This window comes from Epinephelus lanceolatus, chromosome 4, assembly GCF_041903045.1.
Source record: "Epinephelus lanceolatus isolate andai-2023 chromosome 4, ASM4190304v1, whole genome shotgun sequence".
NCBI lineage: Eukaryota > Metazoa > Chordata > Actinopteri > Perciformes > Serranidae > Epinephelus > Epinephelus lanceolatus.
Genome location: NC_135737.1, coordinates 33,811,069 through 33,831,276, shown reverse-complemented (window position 1 = coordinate 33,831,276; position 20,208 = coordinate 33,811,069). Strand labels below are relative to the sequence as shown.

Genomic DNA, 20,208 nt, shown 5'->3' with positions numbered 1-20,208 from the left:
CAGAGATGTGTAATTTGTGTTGCTGTTGTATTATTTCTCTTTCTTTCTTTTTATGTTGTTTTTATACTTAACTTCGTTTTATAAAAGGAGAGATGAAACATCTGTAACTGTTCATAGCTCTGCTGGGCTCCATATGAATATAAATTTTAAAAAAAAAGAATACTTATTTTTGCTCTCCCCACAAATTATTTTTGAATGTTTGAAACATTAAGTATTGTTCCACCATGCTGAGCCACACAATGTAAAGTGTGTTTTATCAGTCAGGCCAGCGGCAGTAAGAATGTGTACAGGTCCTGGTCCATTTCACACATATGTTACACACATATGTTTACAGTACTCTGTCCATGAGGCCCGGGCCCCCCGCTTGGGGAGCGGCAGCCGAGAGAAAAGGAGAGTGAAGGCAGTGATAGCGAGTGTATAAGAGGAGTCTGATCTGAAGCCAGTATTGGCACCGCTCCCCCACCCCAGCCGGACCTCAAGCGTGTGGGCCCTTGGCATACGGATAGACAGGCGTTTCTGGGACTTCGAGGAGGAATAGCGGCCAGCTGGAGCGGTAACAGAGTGGTATTGTGAGCTGACTGACTGACTGACGCTTCAGTGGAGCAGAGACGCAGGCTGCCGGGGTGGCCTCTTTCTGGGCCCCACAGGGCCCCTCTGTGCTGATGCACTGCTGGAAGTGGGTCAGACACAGACACAAGAGCACAGTGGAGAGCGATTGGAGAGTGTACGCTCAGCAGAGATCCAAGACAAAGAGGCATCTAAACAGAGAAGCTTATGCACAGTGAGCTGGAAGAGACGGGGGCAGGCTTTGTTGACATAGTGTTATAAAACTTGGAGATGATTATCAGTGTTGTGGTGAGATTATGTCATGTGATCGTGGCTGATTCAATGATGCATCTTTCTGATGCAAACCATTACTAGAATTAGGAAATGTCTCCATGACGCACATTAATGTCCAGTTTACCTTTTCACTTAAATAATCTAACAGTAAAACTATCTATTTCCCTCCTGCCATACACGAAGTAATGATTCTCATCATGAGGAGCTGGACTGTTTATGTCAACATGAAAAGGCCTCTTTGAAAAACCTTCAAAGCAAGAGGCTGTAGCTCTTCTTGCCAGAGGGAGGCAGTGTTCTCATTCAACGCACATTAACATTCTTCACAGCATCCATTTTGCCTCCAATTCTCTGCAGCTCTTAAGCTGCAAAATGATCGCCAGCCACAGAAGCAGAGAGCAGCTAGTTATCTTGTTATTGATGTGGGCACTTTGAAGAGTCAAGGGCTGCCACATTCTGGCAGATGAGAGGCCGGAGCACAACAACACAATAAAAGAGAGATCTGAGAGATCAGAGGAATGTGAAGAATGGGAGAGTAAAATCTCCTTCAGACAACAAAAGAGGTGTCACACTTAAACCTGAAACGTGCTTGGAAATACCATAAAGTTATGTTTATGAGTTTGTTCAGAGTTATTGTAACCGCATGCAGCGGGGGAGTGATTGTACGAGAGGTGTGAGACACTCAAACCTGGTCGTAATATCTCAACCCCACCTACACAAACAGAAAATGAACAGCCTCTGTGTTACATTGTGGCTTGAAGTCACATCCAAACATTTCTTAAAGCACACACGAAACATCGAAACACATTTTATACCTTGAATAGTTTCCGGAGAGTCACATTCCATTACGCTGCAATGTGTGTGTATGGAGGACTGTGCGGTTATGCTTTACATCTGTCCTGGCACCCTGTCAGAGCATCATCTGGTTACCCGATCTGTTTGTTCTCTGAAACTGAACATGCTTTGTTTTTTATCCTCCCACACACAGCCTCAGCAGGGAATCCAGTGCGTTAAAATAAGCAGAGTTTAAATAATAAAAACTTCTTTTAACCGGGATCCAGTGACAGTGGAGAAATGAGACATGAGATGTGGATTTGAGACAAAATAGACCACACCGTCACGCACTCAGTCTTGGTAAATACTTTATATGCAATTGTTTCTTGATCTTTGCAAACACTGTATAGAAAACACTTAAGGTAACACTTTTCAAACATTTAAAGCGCGTCTGAGCGTTCAGACAGACATGACACAGTAATCTACAGCTTTATAAACATTCCCCCCCCCCCCCCCCCCCCCGCCCCTGGCCTGTCCACACACACCCCTCAACACGCTTCCCACCACATACAATCCCTTCCAAACACACACGCACACAAACACAGCCACCGCCATCAGGCTCTCTACTTATTATTCACAGTAGGCTTTATAACACTGTTTCTGTATCGTATGATGGTTCTTAACATTTTTTTTATTATTTAAAATAGCTATCAACATTTATGCTGTAATATTTGGAAAGTGATACATTTGTATTTACATAAGCTTATTGAGCAAGATTCAAATACAATGTGTGTGTACATATGTATAATTGTATGTAAGTTTCTATATTTGTGTGTGTGTGTGTTGACCAGAGCCACCTGATCTGTTTGAGTCACTGACCAAAGACTTTTTCCACTGATAGCGTCCAGTCTGTTTAATACAGTCAAGTTAGAAAAGAAGAAGAAGAAGTTGCGTGGCGCTCTCATGAGTTTTTGCCCCACGACGGTGCCTCGATACAGGGCAGCAGAGCAGAGTGAAACTGGTCACTGACTGTCCTTTACAGCTTGTCTGTGATAGCATGAATAGATTATGGGAGACTGAAGTGACCGGAGATGGTGTGCGACCGGAGACTCATCATACATTCAGCAGAGGCCAAGAGGTGTCAGTCGTTATCTTGGACGGCTGTGTTTCAGGGTCCTACAACCTCAGCGACTAGCACATTCAGACTCTCGTGTTTTCATTTCATACCAGATAAAAGTAAGAAAACGTGGCAAATGGTCACAGTACCATGTCTTGATTTTAAAACGCCTCCTTAAGCATCAAAAATGGATGCTTCCGGGGCGATGAGAAGTCTTCACTTCCAGCTAATCAGTTAAAACCCCTCCCCTTCCCCCTAATCCTCCTCCTCCTCCTCCCTCACCTTTTCTCTTTCACACACAGATGCAAGCACTCACGTGTACATTCATATACACAAAGTACAGAAGTAAGCAATTACACCAACACACAGAAACAAAAAAAGGTCGGCACGCACACATGGCCACACATACACACAGGGACCTGGGTAAGAGACCAAACTAATGTGAGAGGAAAGTGAGGCACATAATCTGACAGGCAAAATCCAGCCTGAATTTTGGTATACTCAAAACAGAAGTGAATGATTAAGGTGTCACAGACAGGCCCAGGCTTTCAGCCCATTGAGAACTTCTAAAATGTAACATCTATGTAGCACCTATATTCTCCCAGGTGCCGTACGCGTACTCTGTATCTTTAAGTACCCATTAAATGGAGACAGCAGCAGAAGCACTGGCTCCATCGTCCACGTGAATAACAGCCATGCCGGCAAATAATTTCGGGGTTGGACTAAGGTACCATAGTGATGATATGAATAGTGCTTAAAGGCTTAGCTTTTCTTTCACATCCTGATTTGCTATTACCAAGGTCAAAGGCATTATAACAGAGATCCACATAATTAAACATTTAAAGAATTTATGTGCTCCAACAGTCTCATAAACTCTGGGTAGGGACCCGCAATAGGTCACAGGCCTATTTCTGCTGGGTCCCTACATGGCAAGAGAAGCAATAGGTTGTCATTAGCTGGGGTCTGAAGAACAGGGACTAAACTTTGTTGTTTCCTGGGTGGGAAAAAAAGCTTAAGAACCACAAACAGAGTCTCTGCTGAGTGCAGGAGTGACAGTGGTTGAAAATGGAGATGGAAATGTCGAGTCAATCTCTTGAGGGCGCTTACAGAGGTGCTTGAGAGGCCCCTGTGGGTCTTTGAGGGCCATTTATTCAAAGTGGCAGCACTTTGCTATCCCTGTATGTCAATGTCGGTCTTTTATAACTCCTTTTTCATCTACCTTTCCTTTACAGTATTTAAAAGCTACTTCATTATCCTGGGCATGTTGGTTCACAGGGTCAGTTAATTTTGTTCCAAATTGATAACAGAAAGAGAGAGTAAGGGCAGAATGAGAGAGAGCAGGTATCTGTCCATCCTTCCAGTCACCCCTCGCTTTGTCAGGATGGGGATCAGGAGTTTAAGTGTGTTTCAGTTCAACCGTCATCTGGGGTCGAGTCTTCAGGGGTGGACGAGTCCTCAGCAAAGTCGTCTGATGAGCCACTCTTGTGGATGCGGCCGTCGCTGCGCATGCTGTGGAAAGTCTTGCGGAAAGCCTCCATCATCGAGTGCGCCAGCTTCTTGGCCTCCAGCTTGCTCTCGCACTCGACGGCGTGACAGTCCATCTGGAAGGACAGGTCGTCGTTGATCTCCCGGTAGATCCAGGCAAATACGTTGGGTCTGATGCTGTGGTCGGCTGTGCAGTAGGCGATCCGTGCCACCTGGTAGGTGTCCATGGTTACTGAGGCTTCGCCGTGCTCGTCCAGGTGGTGAAGACGCACCTGAAATGGCCGGATCTCTAGCAGAGAGTTGCCTTCGGGGCAGTTGCCCTGCTGCTGGGCGAGGGCACGACGCTCCACCAGACCCACCACCGCCGACTCTGTGCAGCCAGACAGGAACTGGGTCCCGGAGATAGTCACCTTACCCAGGTAGGCAACCTGTAGGAAGACACACACAGATGCTATTAGATTTAGGTCTTTTTCACATCACTTTATAACAAACATAAATATGCACTTGGCCACAAATACACCACTATGCTTTCAACTCTTTCTGTTTCACTGGATATACAGAATCAAGTGCAAAGGGAAAAATTATGGGGATGCACTTCAAAGCACTTATTGAAAGTGCTACCTGTCACACTAAAAAAGTCATATTAGGATTAATTATAAAGCACTTTTCCTAACAAAGTTAAAAGGAAAATAAAATACTGTTAAAAGGTAGATAAGACACATAAGCGGGGAGATAAACCAGAATAAACATAATAAATATTCACCAAGGCTTATAAAAGAATGTTTGTCGAGGGGACGCAAAGGCATATGAGAAGTCAGCAAATCTGTGATACTTTAGTGCAAAGCCTATATATGTGTATATATCTTTCTGAAAATTATAATTCAAGCATCAGCGCTCTATACCAACTGAAGCTGAAGGAGGGAGTTGTGACTTTTTCAACCATAAAGTCCATTAAATTAGTCCACGTAGGAAAAAATAAAAGCATGTACAATGATATGTGAATCTGCAGGACTTAGAAATAATCTCATTTGAGAGGTTTTCTTGAAAAAACAAATGAAAAACAAACGTCCAGACAACGCTCTTCACTTGATCCTTAGAACAACTTTGTGTAACTTCAGATTTATCATCATTATATTCTAAAAATGTTTGACATTTGATGTTAAGGTCATTAAGCAAGGCAAGAAAATTATTAGACTGCTAGATTTGTTGGATAACAGTGGAACGAGTAACTGTGTCATCTGCATAGAAGAGGACATAGTTTTAGTTTTCTATCACCCAACTGGATGAAAAAAAAAACTGAATTAAAAACAACACTGGGCCCAGACTGGAACCCTGAGGAGCACCACATTTAAAACCAACATGGGTCAAAAACATTCAGGTGAAACAACAGTGGTGACGTGGCCTTCTAACCTCCCCCTCCCCCTAGCCTAACCCTGTGTCAATAGAAAGGAGCATCTACCCATCAACCTCTGACATTTCTGCAAAGAACCGACGTCTGCAAGATACTACAGATGCTGAGTCACGGCCATGATTCACCACAGCTGTTATCAGGGTCAGGGATGCTTCCAATCACTACTAAGCTGGTCTTTATGTTAAAGAGTGGACCCGTTTCCGTTAAAATAACCTAAAGCAGTAATTAAATTCATGTTCATGTACATCTTTAGGTTAATTAACCTAAAAAAACCTGGGGTGCATATATGTCTCTCTGTAGTGGTGATGAGAGGCTTTTCTAATTTTCTGTGGCAACTGTGCTGACAAGCTGAAGGATGTGTGTGTGTGTGCTATTTCCCAAAGACAGAGAAAAAACCCCATGTTAAGCTGTGGCTGCAACAAGGACCATAGAATACCATAGTAATGACACTGCATACCAGGAGAGCGATAGACTGAGGAGATGGAGAGGGATAGGAGGAGAGAGAGTTAAGGAGTGAACAAAGCTGGAGTTTTCTATGGGAGGGAATGTGGCCAATTCCAGAGCGGTCCAGGAATAATGGCTGACTTGTGCGCTTTCTCTACATGGTGTTCTTTATAGCTTTATAAAAATACACAGAGGAGGAGCCTTCTACGAGTCAAACACTCAGAGAGTTTTCACTCCTGTCTGTGTTTATACTGGGGCAAGGGAATACTCCTCTCTCTCAAGAGTTCATTACAGCTGGCTTAGCACACATGGCTGCAGATAACATGAGTGCAACGATAAGTGTGAATGTGTATCACATAACAGTCTGGTACATTTATAGGAGATGTGGCCTGCATTCACGGCTCAACGCACATCTGTCAATGTCAAGGCAGTCTGTGCTTTTGATAACACCATTCCCTTAAGAAATGTTAGTAAACTATTACCTATAATTCTTCAGTTCTTATGTTTTATTATCTGACAAGGGGTTCACCCAGCAGATCAACAGATACCACTGCTAAACAGAAATAGAGCTCTGGATAATGACACAAAGCAAAGGCCTGGGACCTTTTTTATTCAACACGTGATCTGACTGCTTCTCTTCCTTCACAAGTTTTGTTTAGTCTGCAATCGTCAGGTCTACCTGCCCTCATTCTCTGCTATGATTTTCACTGAATGGGATCTTTCAGAGTAAGCACATAGAACAGTCAGCCAGTCACTCAGACCAACATCTGCGTTAGACAGGCAGTCTTATGTAAGGTAGGTGTAGCGTGTACCATGAAGCTACAGACATGTAAAAACTGATGCAGACACTAATATCTTTGGTAACGATGCGCTCACATTGAAGTAAAATATAGTGCCCTGCCAAAGTATATTGTAAAATCACGCACTCTTTGTAAAGCTTTGGAACCCACAACAGTTCTTCTCAAAAACAAAAAAAGGCTTAATCAAAAACATACATGAGAAAAAAAATAGAAAACTATTTTAATAAAAGGAGGAAATGAAAGTGGTGGAGAAATAGAACTTCAACAGGCGTAGAGACAAAGGAGGCTAAGGCCCTGATCACACAGAAACCATTTTAGCAGCTGGAGGAAGCTTTTTAAAGTTGTTTTAATAAGAATGAGGCTTTATGCCCATGTTTTTTGCGTAGCGATGCACCTTGCATTTCTGCGCTCTAGGCGCCTGGTGTTTTTGCCGGAGTGCTCTGAACTCGAGTTGAAAAAACGCCAACTCAGAGAGGAAAAGCACTCCATGTCATTTTTTTTTCCTTCGTCATCTTATTTCCATTGACCATTTAGATGATTTGAGAGGCGGGCCTTCTGTGGTGGTCATGACAGTTTACAGTTGGTAAACAATGGAGGTGAAACTGGTGGTAGTGACTGTTGGAAACCCAGAGCCATAAGGCCCTGCGATATTCAGCAGGTTGTCAAACTGCCCCCGCGTCATCCTAAAATATGCCTGGAAACAGCCATCATGGAGGCGAAGCTTCTGGACCAACTGGTGGTACTCCCCATGATCCACTCTTTTTTTAGGGTCTCATGTACCTACACAGATCTCCGTTTCCCTGCTCCCAACAAACTATTTGCTGACAGCCTCATCCTCAACCAGAGCTACAGCAAGTACCCTCTGCCTGAACATTTTAGGAACTAGATACTAATAATTAGTATCTAGGTCCTAAAATGTTCAGTTTCAGTAAAATGTTTGTTTTGTTTTCTTCACAGTAATTAGTAATTACTGTGAAGAAAACAAAACAAAAGATTGATTACACAGGATTTTGTAACCTGCAAAATGCTTTCTGTGTGATTGGGGCCTTTCATAGTTGTAAGAACCCCCCTTTTTGTTGTGTCCACAACGCAGGAACTAGGACCAATTGCAGTTCTTAGAACGCCCTTCTGACGGACTTTTTCAGCTCTCTATTTCACCACCATTTTTAAAAACCTGTTAGCCTTGTAAACAACACACAACACAAAGCGCAAACAACAGCTTGTGACAAAAAAAACAAGACAACATGGACAAATGGTTCGACAGTGAAATCCAGGCTTTACTGAGCATGTATGTGACGGTGAAAATACAATGTGATTTGACTCAAAGTGAAATTGACATTGCTATATTAAAAGCTGGCCAGCTTACAGTACATCACTTCAGTGTTGCTATTGGTGGTGCTAATGCAAAAAACAATTGGACAGTTCCTCTCAGAGAGTCTCCAGAACTGTTTGGTCCAAAAACCAAAACCTGATGAGCAATAGAAAGCTACAGAAACAAACAAGAATGTATCCCCAGAAAATATATCATAATTAAACATTTCATCAACGCCAATTCACTTTCTCTCCAAAAGTGGGAAAACAAGATTAGCATCACTGCCATGTCTGTATGGTAAATATGGAGCTGGAGCGAAGGGGTGGTTAGCCTAGTTTAGCATAAAGACTGGAAGCAGGAAGAAACATCTAGCCTGGCAGTCCAAAGATTGGAAAACACATCTAAAACTCATAAGTGCTATATCATTGGCAACTGGACTTGCTTGCGTTTCTTGAAGTATTTCGCCTTTCATATAAACTTTAAACTCTGTGTGGGTGTGAACCCTTACAGAGTCGTTGAGGTCACATGTGAGCTCTGAGTTTCAGAGTCATCAAGGTCACATGTGAGTCGTTGTACAAGATGGCTGGGTGGGTCTTGGATGAGAGGCGAAACGTCTTCAAGAAACGCAAGAAAGTCTAGGTGCCTATGATATAGCACTTACGATTACCATGACCTTGATGACTGAGAATCTTCACCAACATGTCTAAAACTCACTGATGAATTATTTACAGAAATTTAAAAACAACATTTTGTGGTTTTAGGGAAGGTTACATGCTTCAACTATGTCAAGGTCAATTTAAAAATAAGGCAAGTTGAATAAATAGCCTGTAAGCTAAATGTTAGCAACATAAGCAACAGTATGATGTCAACATCAGAGATATGTGTTCACTCTGGGCAATCACTGATATTTTCTAAATGACAGAAAGCAGAGGTCTCAACAGCTACAAGAAAGACTTGCGGTGAATCTACTTAAGAGTAGTATGTGTAGAATCTGCTCCATAAAAACACTCGTTTGTTACCACTATGGTGGATTAGCCCCTGAAAAACCCTGATTGCAGCGGTACATGACACTGATTCCCAGTTTCCGATAGCCAACAGTGTGAGATCCAGGAAGTGAAAGCAGCTGCCTCCTCGTGCCTGGTTTTCATTAGTGGTGACCACAGGGGTGGGACATACAGCCTTTGCACCCGATCCATCATTCAGCCCAGTACCACAGGTCTGCAGGAGCAGCCTGGAGGCAGGGTGGTTTGCTAGTCGACCACACTGACACCCTCTTGCAGCCAAAAGGCGGTCAGTCACTCAGCCAGCCAACAAATCCAAAGACTACGCCAAGATACATCAACCATCCACAGTGTGCTGTTTGTATGTCAAACAGCAATAAAGAGTCATTGTGCACTTCTCTTCTCTGTCTCTCCTATTTTGATATTGAGTTACTTGTTTAAACTGCGATCGTTTCTACTGATTGCTTGCTTCCTAGTTGAATGAAGGCCGAACACTTTGCCAGGTTTTATTCTCTTACAGCAGCTGGGAGTGGGCCAAAACACAAAAAGGCAGTTAATGTTTTCTCTCAATCTATATTAGTCTGCTCCACTGTCTCTGGTGTTAGAAATCAAGGAAGTTATCTTGTTAATGTGACGGATTAAATAATGCTCACAACCTGGGGAGAAGAGCCAAGAGGAAGAGTTGGGGCAGCTTGATATTCAGACTGAACTCTGTCAGATGTTGCTTTCTTTTCTCAAAGGGAAAGATTCTCCCCAAACCAATCAGTAGTGATGGAAGTATCCACTACAGGTAGGTGGTTTCAAACTGTACACTAATCACAGAAAGGTAAAAATGACCCTGACGACTCAGAGGATGTGTCGAAGTAAGAGAAAATGAAGAAGAGACTAGCATTGTAGGGAGGTCAAGACAAGGAGGAAAGAAGGAAGATGGTGGCAAGACAGTTCGGGTGAGATGGATGAAAAGAGGACTGAAGAAGAATCAGCTTCATTAGCGGTAGTTTAGGAGTCCAAAAACGAGAGCAAAACACACTGGTCTGAGTTGGCACATTTGGACAGTTTTGGCTGAGTGTTGAATTTCTCTCCAACTATTAACTTCCCAGAGAAGCACAACAACAAATTAAACCAGTATAAAGGACTGTCCACACCAATAAGGATAACTATAACTATAATAATATATCATTTTAAAAATCATTTACACTCAAGTGGATGGCAGAGTCCACAACACAGCTATAACAACAATGACAGTGGCAAATGTCACAGCTGGGATCACTTTCAGAGTGATTTGATGAACGATAGAAGCGCTGACAGCCAATCAAAAAAACATCTTAATTTACACAGTGTCATAGACTGTTATCATTCATCAGTGTTCACATTGTTAGAGTTATCGCTTCTGGTGTGGATGGCCCATAAAACAGGTGTGTGTGTGTGTGTGTGTGAGTGCAAGCTGAAGGGAGAGATAAGTAAGGAGTGTGTGAGGTGAGGAGGTCACCAGACTGAGCAAACATTTAGAGTTTGCTCCCTCGAAGTCCAAACCAAACATGCAGCTGAAGAGGAAATTGTTATATTGCTGGAGCAGAAAATGAAATGAAACTGCTTAAAAGGCCTTGTTCATAAAAAAAAAAGAAAAAGAAAAAGAAATAAAAAACAGAACACCACAAAAACTCTGGACTTGGATGGTTTGCAGTACTTGAATGACCTATTTCAACTGTACTGACATTCTTCCATCAGGGCTAAGACGACACTGAGCCCATTTACACCTGGTATTAACCTGTGGTCTGTAGGTGAACGCAGCTTCTGTGTAAGGAAGGTTGAACGTTTGAGCATTTACACAGTCACACTAAATGTGAGCTGAATGTGGAGTTTATTAGGTTTTCTTGCTGACTGATGGTGTGAGGCAAAATATTAACAGGTTCAACTTTTATACCAATAAACACAGGTCTACTGCCATCAATCCAGAGATATATGTTCAAATGTATTTATGGTTTTAAATTCTGATATAGGCTCATGGTGTTATTAATGTGGTGTTTTGCTGAGAGCAGCAAAGCTTAGTGTAAATCCAATCTATGTGAGACACTGAAGCTATATGGCCGCTGGGCAGAATGTCCATCGCCATAGGCAGAAAAACCACTGCTAGAATAATGGACAGAAAATAGATAATTGTGTTCCCTGAAGCCCAGTATGAGAAAACATGTAGGGGGGCAGTGTTTTAAAACTAGACAGGTGTCCTTGAAATACATTTCTATCCACTGACATCTGTTTCCTCCAAGTTAGGAGTCATAGAAGACAAGATCTGCTGACCCTACACATCTTCTGGCCCATTTTTGTTAAGGAGCTGCCCTTCTACCTGAGAATACACGCAAACAATTGGAGTTGGACCCTCGCATGATAACTGAAGCTGTAGTTAAGTTATCCTCATTACAATTTACATTATCCTTGACATTATTCAGTCAGTTATACCACATACAAGTCCAGTAAACCTTTTAAATACAACAAGTACGTATGCAAATTGACACAACACAAGCAAATAAAATGTCAACAACCTGACGACTCAAAAAAACATTAATTTGATGACACATGAGCAGCCTTTAGAAAACGCGCTACGAGGAGCTCACAGCACAACAGAAACTGTTTCCAGGGGACACTGAAAAGTGATGCACACAATTGGAACATGCAGTACTTATTGTTGCCATGTTGTTTGTGAATTATGAAGTTATTTTAGTCAGCTATTTGTCAGTGGTGTTATAAAATGATCTAAAATGTACATGTTTATCCCATGATTCAGATCTTAATGCCGAAATCTGCTTATCAACCTAGCATTAGCCTTTTGTTTATTATTGTATCTGAATCATGCCATCAGTGATTGTGTTGTGAGCTTCCTTTTGTAAATGCACCGCACGTAATGTCAAATCGATGTTTCTGTGTCATGTGAATTGGTGAAAGTGTTTCTTGGTTTGCTTGTGTTCTGTCTGATTTGCATGTGTTTTCTTCATTTGCAGAGCATTGAGCTCTCAGGGCCACTGCACAGACATTAGCGTTCTTGCTGCCATCTATTGCTAAAACAAGTCCACACTGAGGAATTGGCAACCACTAATACCATGAGAAATTACTATACTGTCATTAAATACGACCTAAGTGACCTTTGTGGGAGGATGCAGACTGTCAGGGAGTTAATGGATCAGAAAACATGAGATGTTGTCAGCAGCTGTCAGACTGAGCTTAGTAAGTGACAGTGATCGACTAGACAGCCCTGCCCATCGTCCGCTAGCTTTACAGCAGTTACTCAAAGATGTACAATATTGAAGAAAAACAGTCAAAGAAACTGAAGGCAAATGGTTAAATGTTATACAATGCATGTCAGGAGCTGCGTCCTAAACATTGTGTAGGCTATTTGATTGTCCCCAGCAACTTACAAAGACACAATACAGTGACTGGGTTTATAAAACAGAGAAGGTGGACTACAAACCAGACAGATTTGGAATTTTCAGTAAGATCTAATCACTTTAACAAATTAGATTTTCTAGTTTTGTAGTCCGTGCACGGCAGAGGGTGAACTGAGCAATTCACTGAGACATTTTGTTTCCCTTTTCTTTTAGCTGATTACAGCAAATACTTGCCAATTTTGTAAAGTAGGGATATATTGAATTTGCAGGGAATACACATGGAAACAGTAAAGCAACTACCTCAAAAAATAATAAAAACTCTCATGCTGAGCCACAAACTTTGTAAAAAAAAAAAAAAAAAAAAAAAAAAAAAGGTATAAAGTCAAATAATCTGGCAGACAACAACAGGAATATGGCCAAGCAGACATGACGCATAAAAAGAAATCCGTCTTAAAGTGGAGAAGTTGCTTTGATACTTCCTTCTAAAAAATCTTTCCTTTCTTAAAACTTAAGTTCAGACATGAAACCAAACCCTCTGTTAGACTAATACCAAAAATCATTATTACAGCCCGAGCTATTGTCTAAATCTTGTTTGGTTTGTAGGGAAACATTATGGGAAACGATACACAACGAAGCCAGTAAGAGATGTAGACAATACTATTGAAAATGAAAGCACAATCTTTTTTCTAACATCTGACACCAGCTGAATGCCTGAATTCAATACGAGGCTTCAAAGCCGCAGTATTCAAACGCTAACAGAAGCACGAGTTGTCCTGTGAGCAATCTGTGAGTCTGGAAACTAAACTGCAGAGGTGGACCTGAGACAAGTTATTAAGGGACTTTTAACAGCTACAGTGTGTGTGTGTGTGTGTGTGTGTGTGTGTGTGTATGTGTGTGTGAGCGCATCAGGACGGATTCCAAAAGTACAAATCATGGGTTATGATTGGAACAATGAAGAGACACACTGACTCAAATGATCGTAAAATCTGCAGACGGAGAAGAGTCGTGATTCAGGTTGGCCCCACTGACGATGCAGAAATGAGCTGCTGTCAGGAACTCCATGCCAAACTACAGACGCCTGCATGAGTCAGTGTTTGTGCAGCGCGTGAAGCAAACCGCTGAAGCTCTAGCTTTCTAAAACATCAAGCTCTGTGTAAAAATTGATACATCAATCCATCCATCCCAGACCAGAACACATCTGCTGTTCTCTGCTCTGGCAGCCTGCTCACCAGTCGTCTCAGTGCTGGCAAGTCAGGCAGGCGGCTTAAATCATTCCAGAGATCTACAGAGTCCTCCCCTTTGTTTCAACTTTCCATGTGTTTCTCTTCTTTCCCCTCCGACTTTTGAAACTCTGTTGTCCCCCCCCCACCACTCTCTCCCCTTCTTTCACCCGTTTCGCTCCCATCATCTGCCCCCCCCCTTTCACCTCTACTTTATCCTCACATCCCCTTCTACAGCTAACTGTTAACATTTCTATACCGCAAAACCGAAAATACAATAAATAAATAAATAATGTAAAAATAAAACGACGGCCTTGGAGGCTGCAGGGAAGGAATGCTACAAAGAGAAATGGAGCAAACATTGACAGAAAAACAGACGACAGACAGACAGGCTGAGAGAACTTGAAATTCAAACTATTGACTGGAATGCTGCTCCAGACAGGAAACTACTTGTGCACGTATACCTGCTTCTCAGGACAGAGACAAAAAAACTAAGAAATGGAGTGCAAATGTTTGTGAGTGTGAGACTGAGAGGGGAGGGGCATGGTTAAACATTTGCATGTGTGGTAAGACATGTGGCCACCATTACTGACTCTTGGTTTATGGAGGATATTGTCCTATTTTATTCTCCTTTGCTCTCCTATATTAGGAGACGGACAGCTACGGCCTACAAGTCATCAGCAGGTGTAGTTTTTGGTAGCCTTACTAGGTTTTGTACTTGTTGGGTAAGAAAAGTTCAGTTTGGGAGATGTGCTTTTTGCTTTCTAGCAGAGTGTTAAATGAGAAGTTTGACACCACTCAGATATCTGTCTGCTAAGGATGAAGCTACTGCCAGCAGCTGTCTAAGACTAGAAAATGGAGAATGTTTTTCTCAAGGGATTGCATTACACTTCCATATGACAATATAGCCACTCCAACATAAAATATGTATTAAACAACATCAGTAAACCCAAAGCCAGTGTGGACTGTCTTAGGCTTGGCCAGAATCTTTCTTTAAACCTTCATACAAGAGTTGGGAATTAGCACCAGCAACCAGCCAAAAGTTGTTAAATATGCAAGTGGCTTCAAGATTTGCTTCACTCACCAGCCCAAAAACAATGGTGATCTATTGAGTGGCTGTTTGATTTTGGAATCCACCAGCAACAGTGGCAGGTGGACAAAAAAAGTTAATTTCCAACCCTTCTTCAAACCATACGGACATGTCACTGGGGTATATGGTATACAACAGTATTTGTGTACAGACGAAAAGTCATTGTAGCCCCGCTACACCAGAGTTTCAGCTGGAAGATGTGTTTGAGTGGCCAGTTCGCTGCGTTCCACAATGTCAAAGCTTTTTCCGTAACCGCTTGTCCTGTTAGGGGTCGCGGTAGCGGGGGGTTGGAGCCTATCCCAGCTGACACTGGGCAAGAGCCAGGGTACATCCTGGACAGACTATCATAGGTCTAACACAAAGAGACAACCATTCACACTCACATTCACACCTACAGCCAATTTAGAGTCACCAATTAACCTGCATGTCTCCAGACTGTGGCAGGAAGCCGGAGTACCCAGAGATAACCCACACTCACACTAGGAGAACATGCAAACGCCGCACAGAGGGGCTCAAACCAGTAACCCTCTTGCTGTGTGACAATGCTGACGACTGCACCACTGTGCCACCAAAAAGTACTCTCGTTCCTTTTTTCCTTATTAACCAGAAAAATACAACTGCACGCCTTCTTGATATAAGGTTCTCTCTTTCGTACTTCTTTGCCTTGTTTCCTCACTGTAAAACACACTTCATTCATCTCGCTAATGCTGTTCCAACAATCACCAACTCTGGTTTGGTCGAGATAAATACTTAATTCACAGAGGCTGATGTGAAAATGTGCTGTCTTTCCCTGCTGTCCCTCTCTGCCACTGCTGGCTGGCTTTTTACTAGTCCTGTAACTAGGGCTGCCACTAACGATTATTTTCATTGTCGACTAATCTGTCGATTATTTCTTCGATTAGTCGACTAATCATTTCATCGAAAAATGTGTTAAAATGTTGAAAAATGTTGGCCTGTCTCGCCCAAACCCCAAAATTACGTCATCTAATGTCTTGTTTCATACTCACGCCGAAGGGTTTTAGTTCACTGTCATGGGAGAGTGTGTAAAACTGCCAATATTTCAACGTAAGAAGCTGCAATAAGAGTATTTTGGGGTACTTTTATAGTACTTTTCTATGGAAAAATGACTCAAACAGATTAGTCGACTACTAAAATAGTCACCGATTATTTTAATAGTCGATTAGTCATCGATTAGTCGACTAATCGTGGCAGCCCTACCTGTAACGTTATCCTCACCACCAGTCGCCATCTTTCTCGGGCTCAGCTGCATGTTCTACTAATAGAGACTGACCTCTGGTGGCACGTACTGTGCACTACATCACTTCAATACAGCATCTCCGTATGTCTTTATGAGAAACAGAAGCATCTGTATTTTTGACATGACTGAAAATCATACTGTCAGTATTTGTAAATACCCTGATATACTGTAATACCTTGAAACCACACAAGTCTTGCCAACATAATTTAACCTTGTAATAACAGCTTGCACAACATGCTAGCAGATTAGCTCACTCCCCCCTAATACAAACACATACACAGAGACATACATCTAACTTCTTTTTTTTTTGCGATTTTTGACTTGACCTTCAAAAATTCTTCAGATGAATCAATCCAAAGAGGAAAAACATCACTCTCTGACTGAACTCATAAAACATAACTCGCTCTTGGGGGTGACAAAATTGCATAATTTTAAGGGACCACAAGCTAAAAAGTTTGTGCGTCACTGTTCCTGGTTCACAAAGTCTTGGTCCATCTATGCTAAGACACATGTATAGTATACGTGTTGTGCATATTGGCTTATTTAGTTCTTTCCCCTCACGTTTACAACACTGTAAACGTGACTCCACAACTATGACTCATTAGTACTGTAGCAAGCGCATGCCAGCACAGTCACTCTGATTGTTTTTAAGCATATGCCAGTAACAATGCTTTCTGTTTTTAATGATAAATGAGGCAAACCGATTTTAATATTTAACATTTTTGGATGAATCACTGGATGAAAAACCAACAATGCCTGAAAAACCACAATTATGGCATGACAAATGAGAAACAGACGGCCGTGCAGGGAGGGAGAGACAGAGAGAGAAACTTATTGTTGTAAACAGATGGAGAGCAAAACTGATAGAAAAGTGAAATAAATAAATAATAGTGAGGGATACACAGAGGGAGACAGAGAAAACATCCGCAGCCCAGCGAGCGAGCCGGTGGGAAGAGAGACAGGAACATCCTGGTCCACTCGCACACAGCACACACTGTCCGTGTGTCTGTCTGTGTCGGTATGAGTCTGTATCTGTGTGTAAGCACACAGGCATGCATGTGTGTATGAGAGGTGCAGAGCCTGGGCAGCTGTTACTGCTGGAGTCACAGCTGGTTCAGCTATCAGCAGAGAAAGGACCAGAGGGGATGAGAAGAAAAGAGAAGGAGGAATGGGAAAAGGAGAAGGAGGAAGAGAGACTTGGAGGAATCAATGAGGAGATACCTGTCCCTACGGAGAGGCTTTGGGAATGTGGGGAGAGAAGAAGAAAGGGGCTGAGATGACAGGAAGAGGGACTGAGGGCAGAACAAGGAGGCAGTTGTTGAGAGCAGTTTGGTCCTGTTGGATCAGGTCTGGGAACAGACTGTGATGTGAACCTACACTTCTGCAACTTGTCGTTTTCAGAGTTAGGCCCTTTCCCAGACGCTGGTCCAAGGACACAGTGGTAGTGCAGACAAAACAAACACTCTATCTCTCAGTCTGTGTCTGTTTTCCTTTTTGCCCCCCCATGGTCGCATTTTGTTCCAACCAGTAAAAGTTTGTGTTCTTTTCCAAATGGCACGAGATGAGATGTCAGTGTGAAAATACAGTTGTTTTTGTTCAGGCCTCAATGGCTGGCTATTTGGAAACTTACTGGACTTGTATCTGGCAGTGGTGATCTTATGTTGTTTGCCAAAAGTAAGACACATACCTGATATTATCAGTGTCCCAAGGGACGCCTGTTACTTCCAAAAAGTCAGATAATTAGAAAAGAAAAGAAAATATCAACAGCCCAGTGACCTAAGGCAAGTTTATGATGATGATGGACATTTTAGCATATTCACTCAATTATGAGGGCTTATTTTAGAGAAATAGACAACAATTTTAGGAATTATGCTCATTCACCGTCTTGCTGAGCATTAGATGAGAAGACTGAAAACACTCTAATGTCAGTACAGTAAATATGAAGCTATAGCCAGCAGCCTGTTAGCTTAGCTTAGCACAAAGACTGGAAACAGGAGTAAACAGCCTGCCTCTGTTCAAAGAGAACAACATCGACCTACCAGCACCTCTGAGGGCTCTTTTATAGTCCCTTTACATCTTTGGTAGTAGTGCTCCTTTCTGTAAGCTTTCAGAAAACGTGCACAAATAAAGACAAAATGAACACAGAGTACAGACAGGAGACTCAGTGCGTCTTTGTCTCCGTATCTAACGTTGGGTTCATTTATGCAACCTTTGTGTTGGCGTAGTTATAGCCACTGAATGGCATTAGAGGGCAGATTCAAAAGTTTCTGTCAACAAACATATCGAAAGTGGATGTTCCTTTTAAAGAAGCAATGTTGTAGACTGCTGTGTTTTGTGAGGCCATTGAATACTTGCAACGAGAGGACAAGGAATTTTTTTCAATACATTACTGATTCACTCTGCTCTGTCTTTGTTGCGTCTTAAAGCCCAGTTCAGAACAAACATTTGTGACGAGTTGAGTTGAAACAGGCAATGTGCCCTTCTGCAACGTTCTAAAAACCTGCCAGTTCACGCCAATGCAACTAGATAAGATGGTGTATCATCGCTATGCAACAACTCTCTGTACTTTTGTTCTGATTTCTAGGGATGTCCCGATCCGATATTCGGATCTATATCGTCCACCGATATTAGCAAAAAACGTGCATCGGCATCGGATTGGACTGCATGGAAAAATGCTGATCCATGAACTCCGATCCAGTTTTTCACAGAGTCCGTGCCAGGTTTTCTGGCCAGCCCAGCGCGCCGCGATTCAAGCAGTCCATTCCAGTGATCCGCTCCAGCTCTTACTATCAATCCACCAGGCCAGCATGCAGACGGCAGATACGCAGAGGGTAGGAAGAGTAGCGGTCAATTTAGTTAACTGACTATTTGTTTTCTGCTCTGGTTTTTTGAGAGTGATATTTTTATTTGGTTTACACTCTTGCTGTTTAAGTAAAGAGCACTGATGGCATTGTTTTGGGCACAATTAGTGAAATTGGAGCCATGGATGGACTACAAAAACACTACTAAAATAACTGAAAAGGAAAGGCTGCATTGTTTGTTAAATGTCAACAATGTCTTGTGGTGTTAATCTATTTTTTATTTATAGGGGGCCAAAGCACAAGTGTGTGGAGTCTTGCTGATATTTTAATTTCAATGTTAGACATCTTAAAGATTTCTTGTGTTGATTCATTTTCTATTTATTAGGGGGCCAAAGCAGCCAAAGCAAACCAGCTATATTATTTATTTAATGTTAATGTTCAAGTTTAAAGTTTGTTTATTTAACCCTGTTAACAATAAACAGGTCAGTTTCTCATACCAACTTGGATCGGATCGGTATCGGCCAAAACTCAAGGCTGTAATATCGGTATCGGATCGGAAGTGAAAAAGCTGGATCAGGACATCCCTACTGATTTCAAGCTTTTCAGGCTCGAAAGGGGGTGACGTGCTTCACGTTCTAAAACCACCTGCCAGCAATTTGACCAGCTGAGTTGCAGGTGACACCATCAGCCGGTTTAGGTCGAGCTCAGACAGCCAGTTCACACCGCTGCAAAGTTTTCTCTGCGATGTTTAACCGTTACGTCTCATTGTGAATTTTTGGTCTGAACTACACTACCCCAGTTTCCAGTGGTACTGCTCTGTTTTATCTGTAAGCTTTCAGGAAATGTGCAAAAATATGGACGATATGAACGCAGAGCACAAACATGAGGCTCGAGGCTATACCAATCTGTCGTTGAGCATAAATGAGTCCTAAAGCTCACCAACAAGTCATAATTTAATGGGGTTTTATCAATGAAAATAACTGCGTGTGTGCTGTGTGTTAACATAAAAAAGAAAGTCCACCAAATTGTCATTATTGGATTTTAACAGCCTGTATAGTCTTGGCCCCCAAAATCGAGCATCATCTAGTCAGTACCATGACACAGGGATAAGGACAGTTACTGAGCCCAATGTAAAAATGATACAGCATGTTCTATAGATAAAAGACAACCGTCACACTGTTACAGACAGTGGTTATCCTGGCGTTCTCCCTCAGTAGGCCCCTGAGTCTGGATCCCCCAACATGACTGGGAATCCACTGCTTGGGAATGCAGCATTCC

The 20,208-nt window shown here is 42.3% G+C and overlaps 1 protein-coding gene across 1 annotated transcript in view; it reads right to left on the bottom strand.

The window, feature by feature from the left end:
* Window positions 1-1,966: 1,966 nt before the first annotated feature.
* Window positions 1,967-20,208, bottom strand: part of pid1 (phosphotyrosine interaction domain containing 1) — a 45,037-nt gene continuing 26,795 nt past the window's right edge. The window contains exon 3 of the mRNA XM_033630348.2: window positions 1,967-4,641. Coding sequence (XP_033486239.2) covers window positions 4,141-4,641 — 501 coding nt within the window. The 3' untranslated portion in view covers window positions 1,967-4,140. The remainder of the gene's footprint in view (window positions 4,642-20,208) is intronic.